The 22,516-nt window shown below is 27.2% G+C and overlaps 1 protein-coding gene across 1 annotated transcript in view; it reads right to left on the bottom strand.

Moving 5' to 3' along the window:
• Positions 1 to 9,358, bottom strand: part of Elk (Eag-like K[+] channel) — a 124,725-nt gene extending 115,367 nt beyond the window's left edge. The window contains exon 1 of the mRNA XM_011500098.1: positions 9,255 to 9,358. Within this exon, the coding sequence (XP_011498400.1) occupies positions 9,255 to 9,330 (76 nt within the window). The 5' untranslated portion in view covers positions 9,331 to 9,358. The remainder of the gene's footprint in view (positions 1 to 9,254) is intronic.
• Positions 9,359 to 22,516: the final 13,158 nt, after the last annotated feature.

Here is a 22,516-nt window from a genome sequence, read left to right on the forward strand (position 1 = left end):
GGGAAAGATCGTTTATTTGTAAATAAATAGTATGTGAAATGACTTTTAAAACTTCTATTACGTGTGGAGCTGACGAGGAATAACGATAATGGTGCAGAAAACACACACATACACGCGCGCGCATATAAAAGGACTATCAACAAGCCCGGATCATCCATAAATAAAAAAAACAAAAGAAAATCATTACCTTTCTATCTCTCTCTCTCTCTTTCTCTCTCTCTCTCTCTTCGTTCGTTGCTTTATCGGAACAATGGAGGAATTCTTATGATTACAAATTCCTCGTAAGGGCAAATCCATATTCGACTGGAGAAACACACATATAGTGAGATAATGAAGATGAAAATGCTCTTACGTTCTGTCGATACGAGAAAATTGCATTGCTCGATGTTCATGAGTATCTCGAGGTCAATTCGTCGTTAAGTGCATTCTAGCGAAACGCCATGGATGTTGAGAATTTGAGCAACGCCTGAGTATGGAAGTTAATGGCGTTATCATTTACCATGGTGTTAATTCGACTGATTTCGTAATTTATAGAGTCCGCATTTTTATTTATATAACAAGCAATCAATTATGAATATGTATAAGGAAAAAAATGTAAATTCCGCCTTTTAAAAAATGTTTGAAATTTATGTATTTACAAGATTATTGTAGATTGCCAATTCCTTAAAATAATCTTCATAAAACTGATAATTTACATTTAATATTATAATTAATGCATACGTATAAATTATTTGTCATCTCATGAATAATTAATATTTAATAATATTATTGGACATCAATTCCCTTCTGCACTGTAAATTCAAGGCTTTAATTCAAGGCATTTAATTTGAAATCATAGATTATTTACACTTTGAATCGCGTTAAAAGCTTATAAATAGAAGCTTAACGAAATTTTCGTAAAAATATATAATAATATAACGTTGAATGCCAAAGTAAATTTAACATGCATCTTTGATGAATAATTCCGGCGAATATAAAAGAGTATGTAACGTTACACATAAATACAAAAGTTTGAAAATCATTGTTTAATAATGTATAGGTAAATTATTCGTTCGTAAACAAATTTAGAAGATAAAATTATTGTTAAAACCCACCTGTCAATATCTCATGTGCATTGTATAAAAATCTGTTTTAGACTATTACAAGTCTATTGTCTAGAAATTATGTAAAGAACATCTCACTCGTCTTACTAAAGCTTCCTGCAGGTATATTCACATTATTAAATATTAGAAACAATACAATTGATGGAGAAATCGTAAATATTTATTAAAATTATTGTATTTCTATAATTTAAATATGACTTTATAATATTACCTTTTCGCAAATACGTCAATCTATCTCGACGAATCTCTATCGCCCTTTGACACTGAAATTCCTCAAATACGAATTTACATTAACAGATTATGAATTATCGATGGGAGTAATATTCGCGAGATTTATCGCAGTGTAATTTTAATCTTTTTTCCATTTGCAAGAATGACTAAGTTCATTTTTCGAGAGCTTAATGCGTGAGGTCGATGACACGACACTTTAGTAGAACGATTTTGTTAGTGTACATGAAAATGGTTACCAGTTGTGTCAATGTATCCTATGCTTATTGTTATAATAATAAATTAAAAAGGCTACGGTAAATCCATAATGGGCTCGATAAGGGAGATTAGCAGTAAAATTTTATTCCATCAATCATTTAAGTAAGACAAACGGAATTTCTGTGAACCCATATATATATATATATATATATATATATATATCACTACTAAATAACTAATTATGTGATAATAGTTGATAAATTATAATAAAATATTATAAGTAGAAAAATGATTTTCAATAATATTCGTTTTTTCTTTTCCTTATACGTTAAATTTGCAGTTACTAAATGAATTTAGAAAGAAATAATTGTCATGTATCTGTACACTTAGCTTGGAACAGAAAATAATATCAATTTAAACATCAAATAATCTATAATATCGTGGTTTCATTCTTATTAATGGTATATTTCAATGTTTATAAACACGAATATGAATAATTTATCGTCATTCTAAACGATTAGAAGTTGATTGTTATAAATTTAATTGAAATAAAATTCAAATGAACTTTTTTTCTAAATGATCACGATCTCATGTGTACACATCTCACGAGTATTAATAATATTAAATGCTCTTGATTTTTAAGAAGATATTAATGATCTTCAATTACCTATCTAAAATTACCCCTTGTATATATAAATTTATTATTCTTATTGCATTGACTAAGTATAAACTCACCTATTATTACAAATATTTCTTTTGCGCATCTATCAAAAAAGCTTGTGTATAATAATAAAATATCACCAAGCTACATTATTAATGGAGATTAATGGAGATTATAAAGGCACTTGTAAAAGGATATAATTTTACCAAAATAGTAATGACATTTTTGTGTAAGTTGTCGTAAATTACAAACGGTTCAAAAGAAAGAGAAAGAGAAAAAATTACTTTTGACATTTATGCTAATGGAAAGGCGAACATATGTTTTTGTTAATTTTCAAGTATATGTACTACGAGTCGGGAATAAAAATACAAAGGAGAATGAAAATATAACAGAAAATATAACAAAATATAGAATTTTTACTCTCGACTGAACGAATAAAGCACCAGTAGTACTAATTGTAAAAATGATCTATATAGTTTTGCGTGAAGGTTAACGGTTAAAAAGAAAATCAATGCATTGTATAATTGACATTAGTACTAATAATGATTATTTATTTACAGAAAGGCGTATATTTATCGTATATTTTACGAGACACAGCCTCCTTAATTTACTGATCGCTGTTTTATTATGATAGCATATGGAATAGTTTGGCAAGTGCGTAGAAAAAAATTGTTGAAATGATTAAACATTTGCTAGAGTAAAGCCCCCAATAATTTAACGCTGATTTGTAAAATATCCAGTTTAAGATAAGATAAACGTACATAGCGATAATCGAGCATGCAGAATGATCGAAATGATTGTCCTCTACCCCAATTCGTAATTATGGCTCTCAGTATGTAGGACTGGAGAGAAAAGCCGTGACGACAAACGGAAAGTCATAGAGAAAGGACGATTAGGGTGTGCGTAGCAGCAACCAAAGCAGAAGAAATATTGCGACGCGTGGAATCGAAGCGTGAGGAGGAAAGCGATGGAAATCTAAGGAACATATTTAGGCTTTTCTCTAGCGGTTCATAAAAGGTAGAGAGTAAGGAGAATGATGGATGTGTGATGTAGTCGAGTCAAGCAAGGAGATACAGAGGGAGAGATAATCCTTTCGCGAGATACCGGCGAATCCATAGCTTGTGGTATTGATTTTTCGAGCGAAACAAAAGAGACAAGAGGGAGGGCGAGCGCGAAGGAAGGAGAGTGAGATAGGGACGTAGGTGAAGAGAGAGAGAGAGAGAGAGAGAGAGAGAGAGAGAGAGTGCGTGTGAGTAATCTATTCTCTTTGTCTGGTTTATTGTCTAATATATTTGAGATTGAACCTTCGGTGTAATCAAGGCCTCTTCTCTCTCGTTCTTACCTCGAATAGAAGTAAATATATCATATTATCCGAGATCTTTTATCGCGCATTCAAATATTGATTTATCTTTTACAATTAAAATCATTCTGTGTTTACTATTAAAAGAATAGTATTATGATTAGTCAAATTATATTTTTGAAAAATCTCTTTTCCATCAGAACGTTTGTTAAGTAATTTATTTATCTTATGATTTATTATAATAAAGGATTAAAAATATTATCCGACAGCCCGAGATAAATATTATACATAATTATCTAACGCTTTATTACCATAAACTTAAACTTATCTATTTTTGTAATATTTTTCTCGTATTTTGAAGCCTTTTCTCTACTCGCAAAATCTAAGGAAATTATAACCCCTTTTGAGCGGAAAGCCAGAGTGATACATTTATCACTTGGGAAACAACGAAGCCTCGAATAAAATGAAATTAATGAACTCATCTAATCAGAATGTTATACATTTTACGTATATTCATCGGTGAAGAAAAGGAAACATAAAAAAAAAAAATCCATATATACGCGTCAACAACTATATCCATATAATCCATATCTATTAAAAAATTCATAATATAAATCATTGTGTCGTTCGTAGTATTGGTATCTAGTCTAAGAAATGCATCTTACGCGTGTTTTCTCATTCTAATATTTACCATGGATATGCATTTTATAGTACTTTCCGAGTACATCGAAGACTGTAAATCAAGGGTGCTTGAACTTATAAATGTGTAGGTTCGTCAATTGCCAATACGGATCATGCAATTGTAAAGACGCTTGTCGAGCCTCTATATCTCGTGCTAATTAATTGTACGGAAGAGGATTTTCGATGAATACGTCGATGATACATTTGATTTCCATTATATTTGCAATCATTTCCTTGATACAATATGCTCTTGTACGGTCGTTATATTTTTCTTGTTCTTGTTATTGAGTCCCCGATGATTTGCGCAATAATGCACAACGACCCTTACATTTAGTATATAAAAGGTATTAACTCACTTTGACATATTAATTCGCGAGATATTTGATAATTTCAATAATACACTTATAATAGCAAATATAATGAAATCGTGATGACAAAAGGTTACTTAACTTCAAAATCAGAAATTCGCATACAAGATTTCTAAATAAACGAGGCAGAATTTTTATTTTTTTGTTTTTGTTTTTTTCTTTTTTCTTTTAATCAAAATCAAGTATTAATTATTTCGGATAATTAAGTTTGAAATTCCTAAAATTAAGTTCCTAAAGTTAAGCTCGTAAAATTCAACTGGAAAAATTGCATTATTGAACAAATGTCCTTACAAGCATCAGAATAAGCATAAAAAATTCCCGATTCTTTTGAAATGCTCAAATGCAAATTATTGCATATGTCCCAAAACATTATTCGTATTTTATCAAAATAATAGAAATTTATACGCGTATAAATTACGCTACTGCATACTAAAATGTACGCTTAGGTCCTGTATAAAGAAATCGATTCTCCTACTTTTTATTACAATATCCATGATAATGTCCATGCCATTCTAATGGATACGCAGCTGAAAGCGAATCGTTACGTTGCAATAAATCGCGGATTTTACATGAGCGACTCGATTCGATAATGTGATTTCAAGGAGCGCCTCCTGCGAGACATGCATCGGAAAAAATAAGTACTAAAGCGAAGGCACGCGAGCAATGCTTCTTCTTAGCAAGGAGGAGAACGAGCGAGTGGCATACGAAAAACCATTGGGCGAATGAATCGATATTTAATCGAGCCAATACTACATCCCTATCCTCTTCTCCGTATCACTCATCTCTAGCACTTGCGATACTTTTTATTCGCTAGTGAGGTACGTATCATTGTTTTTTTTTTTTTTCATTCATTTGCTCTCCCAGCCGTTGCTTATCTTTTCTTGTCTTTCTTTCTCTCTTCCATTCCTTCCTTCCTTCCTTCCTTCCATCCTTCTTTCATTCTTTTTTAAATCAAATTCTTTATTCGACCTTTGTAATCTCCCTCACCTCGACGTACATTTTCATCTTTACATTATGAGCAGCATATTCAATGCACTTGTTACAATATAAATGGTAATTCCCAAATAAATTCTTAATGTTGTTATTTATCATTCGTAATGCATGATGAAAGGATTACATTACGGCAGTATATATCAGTTGCTTACCATGACTTCCAGAATAAACAGAAAATAAAATATAGCTAGCTTATAGATGTCAGTAATGTTGTTATTCCGGCTAATCCATGCAGTGCTTTAATACCGAAAAGTAATAAATTCAAAGCGTAATTATACAAAGTCAACCGTGTCAATTAAAAATTAATACTTTCAGTAAGAACTCGGATGAATATTATCAATTATATCCGTATTTAATATGTAATTTGTATTCTCAAATGGAAGATCGTTTAATTACACAATTTAATACAATAAATAAAAATTTTGCACATCACAAATATATTGATATGCCTTTTCTCTTTAATTAAACAATAATATATTTATGAAAATCTATGAATTTTGCTAATTATACCAGATGATAAGGTCAATCAATCGGTATATTTCTCTTATACTACCTTATTCACTTGAGCTTGAGAATTATCTACGTCTACTTTGTCTTCGTTTTCAACTTCGTTTTCTTCTATAAAACAAATTACTAGACATACATTTCCCCTTAGTAGTTTAAGATCCATTGAAACGTGTATTAAATAAATACCAGTATTTGTCTTGATATGAAAAATTTTCGAAAATATATAAGATTCCATGAAAAACAAATTGTTTGTCAAGCTTCTCTACATCAATATTTATCACTAATTTGTAATCTCGAAGATATTTATTTGATAGTACTAATTATAGGAAATGATAGCAAAATTATTATCGTATTAGATAGACAGAGCAGGTGAAATTTTTGTATTAACTTAAGATAAAATAAAAAATAAAAAATAAAAAATAAAAAATAAGAAATAAAGAGTAATTAATGTGTATACATTTTCTTATTCCTACACTTACTTTTTCTCATCGAATCCCACAATAATATACTACTTTTGCATATAAACAAGTTACATATTACGCACGTTACATTTAATATAACAGTTGCCGGTTAATATGAATTTTTTTAATTTAAATAAATAGAATATTTCTAGACAAATATAGAATAACTCGGATTTCCTTATTTGTTTTTACGATGTAATCTCATAGTCTAATGAAAATATTTTATAAACTAAAATTTTTTAAACAAATATTGTAAAATTAATATAAAAAAAAAATTTAAAAAAAAAAAAAATAAATAATAATAATAATAATAATAATAATAATAATAATAATAATAAATAATAATAATAATAATAATAATTGAGATTAAAAACAATTCCGTTTATATGCATTTATCAAAATATTTAATAAAAAGAAAATATTTGATTATCTATGAATTCAATAAATATTATATTCGCCAATATAATATATAATTTCAACATACAGACTTTATTAAACAGAATATTAAGATGCAAATGTAATATTATTGAAAATGATTAAAGCTAGTATTTGTCTTAAACTAAATACCTATTTCATTCTCGAATTCATAATGTCTGAACTTATATCTGTTTTACTACTGTATTTATTTTCTAAATGTATACGTCTGATACTTTAGAAATTCACAACTCCATGGAGTATAAAACTTGAGAAAGGGCAGAGAGGAATAAATGCCCCGATTTGAGTTACTTAGATCGCAAAGTTTGTAACTAAGTAACTAAGAGAATTCTCGCCCGGCTGTTTCGAATAACGTCAGCTCATTTTCTTTTATTTTCATCTACTTTATTTTCCAAGTCGAGCACAAATATATATCGAAGAAGAAAAAAGTATATATGCAATTAGACAATCATTAAATCGTTATTCATAAATATGAAAATTTATAATACGTTTTCATTTAACATACTATATTACATGCTAATCTTAACATGCTAATTATTTATTAAAATTTCCTCATCATTCGTTCTTAAATGGCTAAAATTTATAAAAGAATCACAAAAATATTTGAAAATTCACTGAAAGACTGTAACTGTAATCTATACATTTTATTGTAACGTATGGACTAAATACTCGATTTATAAATAATTTGCAATAATATTTATAGACCTACATTATTTAAAATAGAATTCTCATAGGCTTAACATTTAATTTTACATTTCAATAAATTCATATAAAATACCATCCAATTCTAAAATTATAATGTTGATGTAATTTATACTTTTTATGGAAATATTCAGTTCGATCATTTCTATTTCTCTTCAGTCGTAAACACTGTCTATTACTACAAGTTTCGAAGATCGTATGTATTTAGGGCTTTATAACTTCAAAAGAGTGAACTTTCTCTCATTGGAGCTTCGATATGCCTCTGCAATGCAAACTATAATGCACTTTTCGTGGCACGTTGACTGCTAACTGTGAAATTTATAGACGATTAACATGTAAAGGTGTCACGTCGAGAGGTTTACTTTTCATATCAAATTTCGCAACAACTTTGCTATCCTACATTTTGAAGCCTCGAAAACTTGGAAAGAATTTTTCGAAAGAAACTCTGAAAGGAACGAATTTACAATTTTCTTGGAGCAGTCATAATGGAAAAATGCATTAATACGTAAGCGGCGAATTATTTATACATTGCTTTACAATGCTTATTGGAATGTGTTGATAATTTGCACGATAGTGTGCGAGTATTGCTGAATGTACGTGTAATATAAAATAATTTATGGATTATCGTATTTCAATGGTGTTTAATTATTTAATTTTGTTTAACCAAGGACTAGAGAATGGAAAATTAAAAAATTTTCATTATATAACTTGGTATATACAATTTAATATTTTTTTTTTTTTATTGTTTTTTTTTTAAAAGAATAATGAAATTCTAATAAACTTTCGGTTAAAGTAACAGACAGTAATATTTTGATTTACCTACATAAGGTTTATATGGAAATAAAAATTTTTTTCATAATTGAATCATAACTTCATATATTCATAGTAAAACACATGTTTTTTTTTTTTTTTTTTTTTTTTTTTTTTTTTTTTCTTAAATAAACTTAAACTTGTAATAATATAACAAAACAAAACAAAATTATAAAAAGTGTATAATTCATCTAAGTATATTTAAAGTAAAATTAAATAATCTCTACATAGTTAAAATAATAATTTTACGGGTATATTTTATTGCCTATCGTACAAATGACTTTCTCTCTTAAATATTTCCATACGAGGCAATAAATCTTTTCTTAAATAACCAATATTCTATTATATTTGTACAATAATGATGCGAGTTGCCTGGACGAGTGTTAGCTCGCATGCGCATTAAAATACAGGAGTTTGAAAATTGTATATAACATAGGTTGCCTAATGAAGCAGGTGAAACGAAGTCAATAAGATCAATTATAGAAACGGACAAAGTGCGCGCTATGTGAATCTAATGAGTGCGAATGTAGATCCCTCAGCCGTAAATTGTCCTCGTAAATTAAGCTCATCGTTAATCCAAATATAATAGAAAGCCATGGTTACGACAACATGGATAGCGCGTATTGCCAACGTTCCCAATGCATTGTTTGATATCGCTCGGGTGAAAGGTGATGGGTGTAAATAAAGCAGATAAGCTCGCCGCGTAATCTTTTCTAATTTCCGTTCGTTGTTTCTTCCCCGATGCCCGGTATTTCCCAGATTGCGCGGCCACGTTAAGCTCGAGCGAATATTTGTAAATGGACTTACGGGTTCCATCGAAGCGTGTCGCAATAGTATCGAGGAAGGTATTTTGAGGCGCAAGAAGGCCTTTCCGGGCCGGCATCGGGGCCAACCCAATGCGCTGAAAGGCGCTCGAACCTAAAATCATAAATCATAACACATACGTTTAATTGTGAGTGTGACTGCTTCGGTGTGCTGCAAGAAACAAGTATGAAAATTATAAATCATATTGCCGTGAATACGGATGTACCTTACATTTGCATTCAGCGAGAATATTTTTATTTCATAATTTATTAATGAATGAATACTACGTTATATTATAAATGCGCGACTACGTACGTGAACGTCTGTATACGTAATTCGTAAGTTAAGAATAATAGTGCTTTTCGGGTATCGGGTATTGGAAAAATGAATGATAATTGTACTGTGAGATTGAAGCGATAATAATGGGAAATTAATTGATTCTTAGGATATTCATCTAACATTGTTTATTATTTGTGAAAAGCGGGGTTATTATTACTTTATCTAATCGATTTGCCAAAATCACCAACAATACATATGTTTGAAATAGTTCAAAAGAAAACACATCCTTTTTACTTCATTTCTTCACGTAATGAAAAGGATATTAAAACAACGACATAATGTGGGTAAACGTGGATAACAAACTTTCTCTTCCTACTTCATTCGAATTTATATAATTCGTAAAAGAACTAAAAATAACATTTCTAAAACAATGTTAAGGTTACTTTAAAAATATATCAATATACTTTTTATATTATACTTCGTACATTAAATTTTAATACGTGAAATATTATTTATTCATATTACACATGCACGCTATATGTATTAATAAGTATTTGTAACTTTTATAAATAAATCTTTTATAAATTGATACTTGAATACCTGTCTTATGCATAATATTTGCTCAAAATCCATAAATAAAACTAATTCATTTATTTTATTCGCCATATGACTACTTAATCATCAGACCACAGAGATTAATTGCCTTATCAATAATTATATTTTATTCAATATTTCAATTGAGAATGAAGTGAGAAAATTAGAAACTTCGTTCAATTGTTATTTACATTTATTTATCTATGAAATTAATTCTAATAATAGCTTTAATTTTATCTTTATATTCAATTACGAAACAAAAATATTATTATTATTATTTATAAACTCCCCTTATTAATGAATCTTTAAATGTAAAGTCCACAGTTTTATTTTATTAGTGAGTTATGATCTTAAATAACAAGCTATTTTTATTCATTTGGAAATAAACTCATACAGTCAACGTTCAATGTTACAAATTAATTTCTTTAGTTTAATTACATCTTCTATTTTAAACAATGTTATCTCAAACTACAGAAAAGTACTGTTTACATTATTTTTATTCATGATTCCGTTGAACTAAAAAAATTTGATAATATTTTATAATTATGATTATAAATTAGAATTTACGATAAGAGATAATTGTATAGCGTATTATTATACTCAATAAATAAAATAATTGGTTTTACATTTTTAAATATAAAATTATAGTTTCGTATTGTTTATATGACAAAATTTTGCTCCTGTAATATCATAAATTTTTTTTTTTTTTTTTTTTTTTTTTTTTTTTTTTATACCACCTATAATATATTTTATACATATTTCAAATTAAAAAGTTAATGTTTTTAAAGATAAAGTCAGCGAAGGTTTGATTTTTCCTAAAAACATTTTTCAATAATTTATTCAAATAATTTATAATTTATACCTTTGATAATCTTAATTAAAAATAATGCTCATATTTCAGTTTTTTACCTTCAAATTTAGTCTAAAATATTAATATAAAATTAGTAAATTAAATTAGTCGGTGCATTTTACTATTAATTAATTAAATATTCCAATAAAACTTTTAAAGGTGGAAATTTCAATTTAATGCAAACCTTTAAAATTAATATTAGACTTATGAATATTATTTATTATATGCGTTTAAAATGATGATAAAATAATTAAATGACAACACTTTGATATAATAGACTTATTTAAGAATTTCAAACAATTAAAAGAAATTTAAAGAATTTCATTTGTTCTATACATACGATATTTATGCATACATGTTTTATTATTTAAGATTAAAGAATATATGTAATGGGACTTGTAATTAATAAGAAATAAATGGCATTTTCTTTGTCGTGGTAGGGAATTATATCAATTTTATCTTATTATTTATAATAATTTGTAAAATTAATACGTAAGTATATATATATATATATATATATATATATATATAAATACCTCCGCTTCCCATTAATTTACTAGATAAATTAACAATATATACAAGTATTATTGCAAATGTGACAGATAATACAATAGAGTTAATAAGATATTTTCTAATTACAGTTAAGATCGCTAAAAGGAAGTAAGCGGTTGCATGAAAATAATGCATAACTAGTGAAAATTTTATTTTAATTGCTACCTTGTAATAACTAATTAGAGTTACATCAAAACATATTAATAGAATAAGTGTAGTTATGTAAAGTATTAACATTTTTTTCAAATTCAATTCCTAAATAAATTGAAGAATACACACACGCGCACGAACACGTATATATATATATATATATATATATATATATATATAGCTTATATCAATCAGTTTTCACAATCATATCAATATAGTTTTATAATGTAATTCGACTTTTTTAAGTTTCAGTCTTAATGTTTATAAAAAATTTTTTATAGATCTAGTACTCGTATTTTGAAAAATTTATGCAATTTTCACCTACGATATATTGTTTTAGAAATATTTATATATCATTATTTTCATTATTATATTATTAATTGCCTTAATTAAAAATACCTCTTTCAATCCTCGTCTTCAAAATTTCTTTAATTTTACATTACACTAATTCCCTTAAAGTGCTCAATGTAATTAATCTTATCCACAATTAAAATACATTAAAACTGTCCCTTTAATACTTGAAAATTTTATGCTTAAAATTTATCGACGAAGGAATACAGCAATGTTTAATAATCACTGTATCTTGATTACCAGCAAACGATATTCTCGTAAATGAGTTTTAACAGAAAAGCGTATAATATAAAATCCTCGTTAATACCACCCTTAAACTATCTTAACAGTGACAAAAAAAAAAAAAAAAAAAAAAAAAAAAAAAAAAAAAAAAAAATAAACACTCTTTGCTTTTGTACTGCACACACTGTACGCGTGAAAACAAAATTCATTCCCTTTCAGTATACATTCAGTAATGTCGCCAACGCGAATTCTTTAATCCATTTAAATAACAAAAATAAATGTCTATCGAAGCCCGGCAGCCGTCAATCTCTGTCACTCATCCATTGACCATTTCCTTTTTCTTATTTAAGACGCGCGAAAGCAACAAGCATCTCGACCTTGAAGAACGTGGCGTCGTCTCTCTCTCTCTCTCTCTCTTCCCCCCCCCCCATCAAAGCTCTCGTCACAATGCTCGACTCACTGAAAAATTGCCTCGTCTCTATTCTCGTCTCTGCATCTGCGGCTGTTTCTTCTCAGCCGTCAATGACGGAGACGGAATATCCCGTACATAGATGCTGAGGTAAAGATCACGTACAGCTTCTGCTTTCGGCTGGCTAGGTAAATCGAGCCGAGCGTCATACAATCAAATAATTTGAAATGTCGTTACTGTCACCTTAGTCTATAATATCGCTGACTATGTTTTTCAAATATCAGTTCCTATCCGGTACAATGACCTTTTCAAATTATTTGGCATTCACATTATTTGGGAGCAGCGTGTGTCACTTGAGCGTTACTTTTCTCTTCATCCGCGAGCTCGTAAAAGTCGCACTTTATCGGAATGCCGCGGTAAATAAAATGGAAGGAAATGCTTATGAAATAATTTAACATCAGCCGTTGTATTTTCTAAAATCTATACGCGTATTATTTTTATTATAGTGCACAATTTATATACAATATCGATGTAATATCAAAATTATAAATATCTATTAATAAACAAAGTTTTAACAAGGTTGTTATTATACAAAGTATTAATGATTTTGTCGTTTTTTTTTTCCTTTTCCCTTTTTCTTTTTTTTTTTTTTTTTTTTTTTTTTTTTGTTAATAACTAATTGGCTTAATTAGCAGCTTGGCTATGTAAAAAGCAGCGCGTGATGCTTATAATAAGTTGTAGTATTTTAATAAAAACACTTATTAAATTTACGTACGATAACATTTAATAAAAAAAAAAAAAAAAAAAAAAAAAAAAAAAAAATATGCCCTGATTATTATTAAGTATATAAAAATTCACCTCCATGTGATTTAAAAAATAATATACGTTAAAATAAATGATGTAGGAAAGATTAATATTTCTAAGCCTTATTAAACGAAAAGAAAGAAAGCAAAAACTAATATCATTCAAATAATCTAATTAACTTATGTGTATATTAAATTATGTTTTGAAATGTCTTAAAGATTGAGCCTATTATTGTGAAATTCTATATTTATTAGCTTATTATTTTAAAATAGTCAATGTATCACTTTCAATAAAGATAAAACAAAGCTTTACGTTAGTTACGCTGTTATATACCGGTAATACATTAAATTATCATAATAATCTCGAATATATGTATGTGCGTGCGTGCGTGCGTGCGTGCGTGCGTGCGTGCGTGCGTGCGTGCGTGCGTGCGTGCGTGTATTGTCAAAAAATAAACGAATATTTTCTTAGCACAATTTTCATTGATTAATGACATTTTTTTTTATTGTATTAAAATTTCTATCATTAATTGGATTCAATGCATTAATTAATTTCAGTCACTATCCTATATAATAAATATTATAAAATAATAAAATTAGAATTATTGTAAGATTTGTGATTTTATATTCCATTTATCACATTTACATTTTTACATTCATGTTACAAATTAATTAAACAAATCAATTGAGTACACACTGTTTATAAAGGAGAAAAAAAAAGCAAATATCTTAATTTGCTTAATTCTAAAAATAAAGCATTACATAATTGGATATAATTATCAATTTGACGATTATTTTAATAGTAATGTCACTTTTAAAATAATATCGACATATTTGTTAAGATAATTCTAAACTCAAATTTTTTAATTGAATTTAAGCTGTATTAAAGTTCTAAAGAAAGTTTTATTATGCTGACATTAATATTTACATAAACTAATCATATTCTTAATTGCTATTGATATTAACGTTCTCTTAATTAAAATTGTATTTCTATTTTTTTTTTAAGATATACAAATGTTTCTAATAGCTGCGTAACAACATTATTTTTTTTATTTTCATACAAACATATGTATAAATAAATAAACAAATACATATATATATATATATATATATGCGTGTATGTATAAAGATTTGAATAATTTAATACTTTGGAAGAAATATTACTGTTTTCTTTTTTTTTTCTAAAGTTGTAGATTTTTCAGAATATTTTAATGCCTACATTATATAAACATTTCTAATATTAACTGAGCTTTTCCTATTCAAAGAAAAACAACTCACATCCGTTTGATGGCTCGCGTATTTTACTCAAAGTAATACTTTATTATTTTTCATTGATAAATGAACTTAATTATATTATTATTTTTTTCTACATATTTTTAAAATGTGAATAACGTTATTGGAGTCTATTTTGAAAAATACATTCAAGTAAATTTAACATCAACTTTTCTTTCACTTTATGACTCAAACATAAAGAATTATACACACAAATGAGTTGTTTCACGCTATTGAAACTATTCTGTCTACGATGACAGTTGAGTTTGTAAAGATTTATTTTGTCCAAGACAATTCTACCGATAATTAAATATATTTATTTTTATTTTTTTCTCTCTTTATTTAGATACGATAAATGTACAATCACAAATGTACAATCAAATACAATTATTTATATATCGCGAAAATTTGCATCAATTATAATTATTTAGAATATTTTTCTATTCAAATTAATAATATGTTTACATACGTTAAATTATTTTTTATAAATTAAGTCTAATTGAACCTAAAATCTTTCTACTGAGCTGTAAATGTAAAGACATTTATTCCTCTTCAATGTAACATCCAATCATTTGCTTCATTGGTCATGTTATTTTGAATATTATTTTTATATTTTTATATTTTTTATATTTTTCATTCTTTTTTTTTCCTTTTTTTTTTTTTTTTATTTTTTGTATTCTATCTTTACTATATCAATTTATAATCCATGACTTCGGGAAAAATTAATCTTTTCAACGGATAAATATTAGCCGATTCTCGATTTTTCATGACACTTCTATTTTGTAAATTCTACACTACGAGCTTACATGAGAGTTTGATGGATTTTACAAACCTCAACTATTTTTGTTGCCAACTCATAAAATGTATTGTCATACAATATAATGAGAAATCGAACGGGATTACAAAGTATTAAAATTTATAAAAATAAAACTAATATAATTAGGATCTATAGATCTTTATTTTCACTTATCGTGCGCTGTTACTATATTTCAAAGGACAAAGCGATCATAAAATCGATTTTTTATTCTAATTTCTAATAGCGATATACCTGGAAATCGAAATTTTTTAAATTATTAGTTCTTCGATAGAAAAATGAAAGAATGCACGTGTTCTTTGTATTACAAAGGAAACACACTCTTTATTTATTTTTACAATTTAACTTTCACATAGCTTCCTCGATTAAATTGGAAAATAATAAGAATGAGGTTGAAGTTGGTGGTTTTTTTTCTGATTTAGCCAAACCTGGCCGTAATATGTAAAGCTTCTCTATTCTTTTAGGCAATAAATGTTTGGAATAGAAATTTTTTAAATATTTGTGAAATAAAAATTTGTAACATAAACATAAAATCGCCAGCTTATTAAATGACGATATTTTTCTTCTCCTTTTAAACTTTGTCGTGTAATTAGAACTCTATTTAAGATTATGATGTAAAATATTAATTTTACTCAAATTGTTAGATTTTGGAAATCTTCCAAAGTACAATGTATACAAAAGATTTTATATATATATATATTTTTTTTTAACGAACGTTAAAAATATTTATTTATTCAACCATACAATAAAATAATAATTAAGATTTATAATATCTACATAAATTATAGTGAACACTGTATGAGTGTATACCAAACTCTGAGAAGTAAACATAAATTATAATTAATTTAAGTAGTTAATTTAATTTTACATATATATATATATATATGGTTGAAGTTTTCAAAAATAATGATTTTCAATAATGAGCAGACTGTTAACAAATTTCTTTCATAATATTCGACAGATGCTATAACATAAACTTATGTAGAAGTAATTAATTGTTGAATTATCAAAAATACTTGTTTTAACAAAGGTTAACAAATTTAGGGAAAAGTTAAATTTTTAATTTTCTGCTCTATTCTTGCACTGAAAATTAATACCCAAGAATGGAATTTTTATTAAATTATCCTGAAATTATATAAAATTCATGTAAACTTCTGTCCCAAATTCAAATTATCGATGCAGAGTAGTTTCTATACATGTTAATATGTTAAAAAATAATGAATAATTGTTGCAATAAGCTATATGAAACAACAAAATTTTATCCACTGAAAATAAAAGTGATAGTATTTGCAAAATATTTATATTAATTATGTATTGCAATCTATTAGGATTATCCTATTTACGAGCGAATTGCATACAATAATTATACTACTTAGGAAATTATCTTTCGAAATTTTTTTCAGTTAGCTAACTGAATAGCGAACTTCAATATACATCTTAACTTTAAATGAAATTTTAGTTATAAACATTATAATAAACAGGCAAAAATGAAAATTTGTTGCAAGAGTATTTTTACGTTTCGGAAAAAAAATTGTACAAAAATTAACTTTAAAGACTTGGAAATTAAGTAACTTATCGAGTTCCTTTGTTTCATGCATATAGAATGTAATTTTTGTATTAAAAAAACATTTTGACAAGCCTAATAATGTCAAATCTAATTTCTTCCTCGATAAAAGTCACTACTTCGGCGCTCCAATTTTGAATACGACCAATGAATATCTACGAATCATCCATTATAATATGAGTAAATTTTAAAATCACATTCATTCGTATTAAAACCTACACACACACACACACACACACACTTCAACAATAATGTACGATGCAACAGACCTGGAGAAAAATATAGCGTAATCCAACGGATGCCACCCAGTAGTATGGATTACACTTTATTTTCACGCCTGTAAATGCAGGTTACACGCCCACAGCGGCTAAAAAGAGTTCGCAATAACTTTTTTTTTTTCTTTTCATGGAACCAGGGAGAAAAAAAGCAATTAGTGAAACGCGGAATAGCCGCGAGCTGCTTCAATTCTCTCATTTACACTCGGACGTGCTTGTATGCTTTTATAACCAAGAACAACGAGCCACACCAAACGAGGTGAAAGAAGAGCAATGGCAGCTGCTCCTGTCTTTTTCGGATATTTTCTATCCACGTTATCGCGCCTCATGAGTTTTCACGTCACATCTGCGACACTCGATAGTCCATCGACTTTTTTTTTAACGCAACTATATAGCGATCTCACTTCTTTTATTTTTCTCTCTACGGTTTCGTTTTTTCTTCACTCTATCCCTCCCCTGCCCCGTATGGCTATCCTATTTTTCTTTCTGTTTTTACGTCATGTTACTTCAAAGCTTATGTTATATTTCAAAATACAGAGTTAAATAACATATTCAATTTGTAACCATCAGCGAGAACTGTTTATGGAAAATATATTGTTTATTTCGTAATATAAATTAGCTATTACAGGATATATTTACGCATCCGTATATTCATATATTTAAGAAATTCCATTTATATTTGAAGAAATGCACGTATTAAAAAATAGTACTCATCACTGGACGATATATTATAATTGTTAAACTTGGAACTATAATTCATAAGGACTTAAGATTTTTTTTTTCAAATGAAAACTATTTAAAGATAATTTAGAATACAATTTTAGCTAATTTAAAACTACTTTAGTTATATATTTTTGTAGCTTTCAAGTGCGTAATTATTTCGCAATCGTCTCGTTATAATTTAAATACATATTCAACTACCATATTATGATACAAGCATACGAACTATTCACTCGAATCATTCAATATTTTCCTGTTTTTATTAAAAATTAAATCAATATTCAATTGAATAAATTATTTATAATACTGTGAAGTTATAATTATTATAATACGAACAATGTAAGCTATTTTCCCTTCATATATGTACTGCGAAATACAATATTTGCACACATGTTTAATTTATAAAGCTTCAAAATTTACAAACAATAGTTAACGTCAATAGTTATAATTGTTGCTTTATGAAAAATAATACTCAATTCATACGAAAATTTTGAAAAGATATTACACTATTTTTGTTTAATTTATAGAGCAAAATTCTGTATAGCTCCTAATTTTCAGCTCCCCCCAAAATTCGTTTAATTTAGGTTGAAATTGGAATAACTTAAATCATCACTACAAATCAATTGCTATTTATTCCTTTTAATAAAAAAAAAAAAAAAAAAAGAAAAAAGAAAAATATTAAATAACACGTTATTTGTATAAAAAAAAGAAGAAGAATGTAATTAAAATACTAATTCAATTTATCCGTACTCGATCATCAATCTTTAGAACAATGTAAAAATATTATAAAATTTTAGCCAAAATATCAAAAGTAAATAAGATTTCTCAAAAGTGCACTACAATAAAGACAGAAAATATACGAAATATTGTATGAATATGATTGAGAAGACAGCAGAAGTCCTACGATCACAATATCTTTCCAATAAATACACTTTCCTCGCGAACTTTTATCAGTGCCATGTATTCTTATAAATAAAATGAATTCTTTATGTCATTATGTAACAATAAATCTTTTCTTTTTTTTTTTTTTTTTGAATTTACAGAGATTGAGAAATGGTATTTAATATAAATGTTTGGGAGACATAAATCATTAAAGTGGATATACACACGTACTTGTATTATTTGCGGTATGAAAAAAATTTGAAAATTCTTTGTTATTTTATCGAAATTTGAAAAGTTAGCGGGGGGGGGAGGAGAGAAAATCGATTAACATTTCAAATTGACGAATTAAATAAATAGTTAGTTTAAAACGTGTAGCTATTCCACGGCTATAATTTATTAATCACTGATTTGTATATTTTATGCTTTATAGAGAATTTTATAAATTCATAAAAGCTTTTTGCTTTACATTTGGTGAACGTAGGACGTGAAGTTTCGACGATTATCTTCAAAAATTTTAAATGTGAATTTTTAACACTTCACAAGAATAGACATTCTTCTGTGTTTGTTGTTTCATATTTTAAAATCCAATTAACTATTTTAGTTGAAAAATATGATTAAAATTTAAATAATATGCGTTAAAAGTTACTCCATTATTGTAATTAAACGAGACAAGAAATATTATAAAGATTACGTAAAAACGTTGTACTAATACTGTGAAATACTATATATCTATATATTATTCAACTTATAAAATATTATTCAAAAAAAAAAACCAACAAAAAAAAACAAAAACAAACGCAAAAAAGGAAAAAGTTTGTAATATAAAGTTTTAAAATTCTAATTTAAAATTAAAAAGCAGTTATGTGTTAATAATATAGTCCTCGTAAAATTCTTACGCCAGAGTCATAAAACATTGTGTTGGCTATGGGTTTTAAAAATGCTCCTCTGAATATTTGGCACACGTTCGTTACATTATAACAAGCAAAATATTAAAAACTTTTGATTTAACTTCTTATGATTTTTATGTGAATTTTGTATTATACATGCATGAATACATACACATATGATACTTTATTATCATATGAAGAAATTTCAAAGAATAGTAAGCACTCGTTTTATACGACATTTGCAGAGTTACATTAAACGTAATGCAATGCTCTAGTTCAGAAATATTATTTCTGGAGCGCATCATTAGATATTGACAAGTTAAATGAATTAATAGCCGGAAGCATTAAGTCGACGTGAAAGCTTTAAAATCGCGTGTTTTAAATTTAATTTATTAATTTTTGTTTACTTTTTTATAAGACCCATCGAAGAAGTTTTTTTAACTGTTATCATAATATCACAATTATCAAAGTTTATCATTTTTTTCTCCTCGAGTCTTTGCAATGAAATATGATTATATATATATATATATATATATATATATATATATATATATATATATATAATCATATTTCATTGCAAAGACTCGAGCGAGAATATTTACGTTATATAAATATACCAATTTATTATTTTGTATAAATATTTTTTTTTTAATTTATTTCACACTATTATCTCAAATTCGAGTTGTATTTATTGTTGAAAAAGAAAAAAATTATCCCCAAATTAGTAATTCTATCTGAAAATTTAATTTTATTTACAAATAAATACAAATTGATAATAGTTAAAAAGTTATTTTTAACAATATTTTAATAATTGTTACTAAAAATATCTTTTAAGTAACAAAAATATGTGATGCAACATTTCTCTATTTATATTTAATTCATGATACATTAATTTAAATTATTTAGCATTTAAAAATGTTCGTATCTTTTAATGCCTCGATTATTACAAAAGGGATAATACATTTTTAAATTTGTAAATTTATAAACTAAAAAAGCTTATTAAGTTTATTTAATATGGATAAGATAGACAACAACTGTGTATATAAAAACAAAAATTATAACTTCTCACTCAAGTTTAATAGATATTATCAGATTTGAATTCTTAATGTTACATTATATTTATATCATTTATATAGAACTAGAAAAAAATAAATAAATTATAGAAGGGAATGCGGTTAATGCACATAAACATTCCAATCTTATCATCTATAGCTAAATCGGAATTTTTTTTATATAAAAAGGGGAGCGAGAGAATATAAAATTGGTAATAAAATAAACTATCGAGTATTTGTTGCCACTTAGAGAATACATCGTAGAGAAATTTTTACATTCACGGTAAGAAAATTTTGATTTTCTTTATAAACGTCGTAATCATTTTTTTTTTTTTTTTTAATAAACTAGATTTATTAGATATTACGTTTTATTAAGTCGAACGTAGTTAAACTTTCATATTTCAAGCGCGTTTATTATAAATACATGTAAATCGATAAATTCACGCGTTAAACCGACAAAATTATTCTTCTAAATTTGCATATTATCGTTCATCTCAATATTTATCTTAATATTTATGCTTAATAATATACAAAATTAATTGTCCATACGATAGCGAATTTTTATGGTATATATCCCTTAAAATAATAGCGTGCACTTTGGCGTTTGGAGCCGAATTAAAAAGTTTTTTCAAAAATAGAGTTTAGCAAGGAATAAATAATAGACTAAGATGATTCTTCATTAGCCGATAAGAATTTTCGGCGAGTTTTGGCTCTTTTTGACAGAAGGTTAAACAGAGCTATCCACTTAAAAAAAAAAATCCCGATAATCCTGGCGTTTCTTAACCACTCGCCTAATCCTTTTGAGATGCTCCTACTACTCAATCTACTTTTAATTAATCTACGCGTATTTGCAAGAGCCATTGCGATTTAAATGATAGTGTTTGTTGTTTACGCTATTAATTCTCCCCAATTTTTTGTTGCTCCGCTGTCCCTTCTACATTCCGACCGGGACTTGACACCAGCTCTTCGTGCCTCCTACGCCACTTCGTCCCTACTCTCCTACTCCCCTTCTTTCTTCCGTACTCTCCTTTCTCGTCAGAAAAGTAATTTTCACGCCGCTTATTTACGAATGCACTGCTTACTCACGGAGTCGTACACGTGCCGCTGCAAGAGGAAGATGCATAATGGAGTCTATTTACACTTCAACTAGATAAGCGCCAATGAGCCTCTCTATCAATTCACGAGAGAAAAATACATTTTGCACATGCTGGCATCCATAATTAAAGAGAAACATCGTTAACAAGTGATTTGGAGCTTGGAAGAAAGAGAACGAAATGACAATGTTGAAGAAGAGCTTCGGCGAGTAAGAGGACTGCAATTCTTCAGTCAAGGTTTATCCAGAAATTGACTATTAAATGGGATTTCCATAATATACAGACCTATAATGGAAATGGCATTTAAATTTACGAGATAATGGCTAAGGGTATGTTAAAAGATGGCTCATTTGATAATGTTCGGGAAGAAAGAAAATTATAATATAATGAAAAAAAATATGTGAAATATATTAGCTGCAAATAATAATTTGAAATCAATATTAATAAGGCAATGAACAAAGTCTTTTTCTTTAAAATTTGTACTTCTAAATATGT

Source organism: Ceratosolen solmsi, unplaced genomic scaffold, assembly GCF_000503995.2.
Source record: "Ceratosolen solmsi marchali unplaced genomic scaffold, CerSol_1.0 scaffold41, whole genome shotgun sequence".
Taxonomy (NCBI): Eukaryota; Metazoa; Arthropoda; class Insecta; order Hymenoptera; family Agaonidae; genus Ceratosolen; species Ceratosolen solmsi.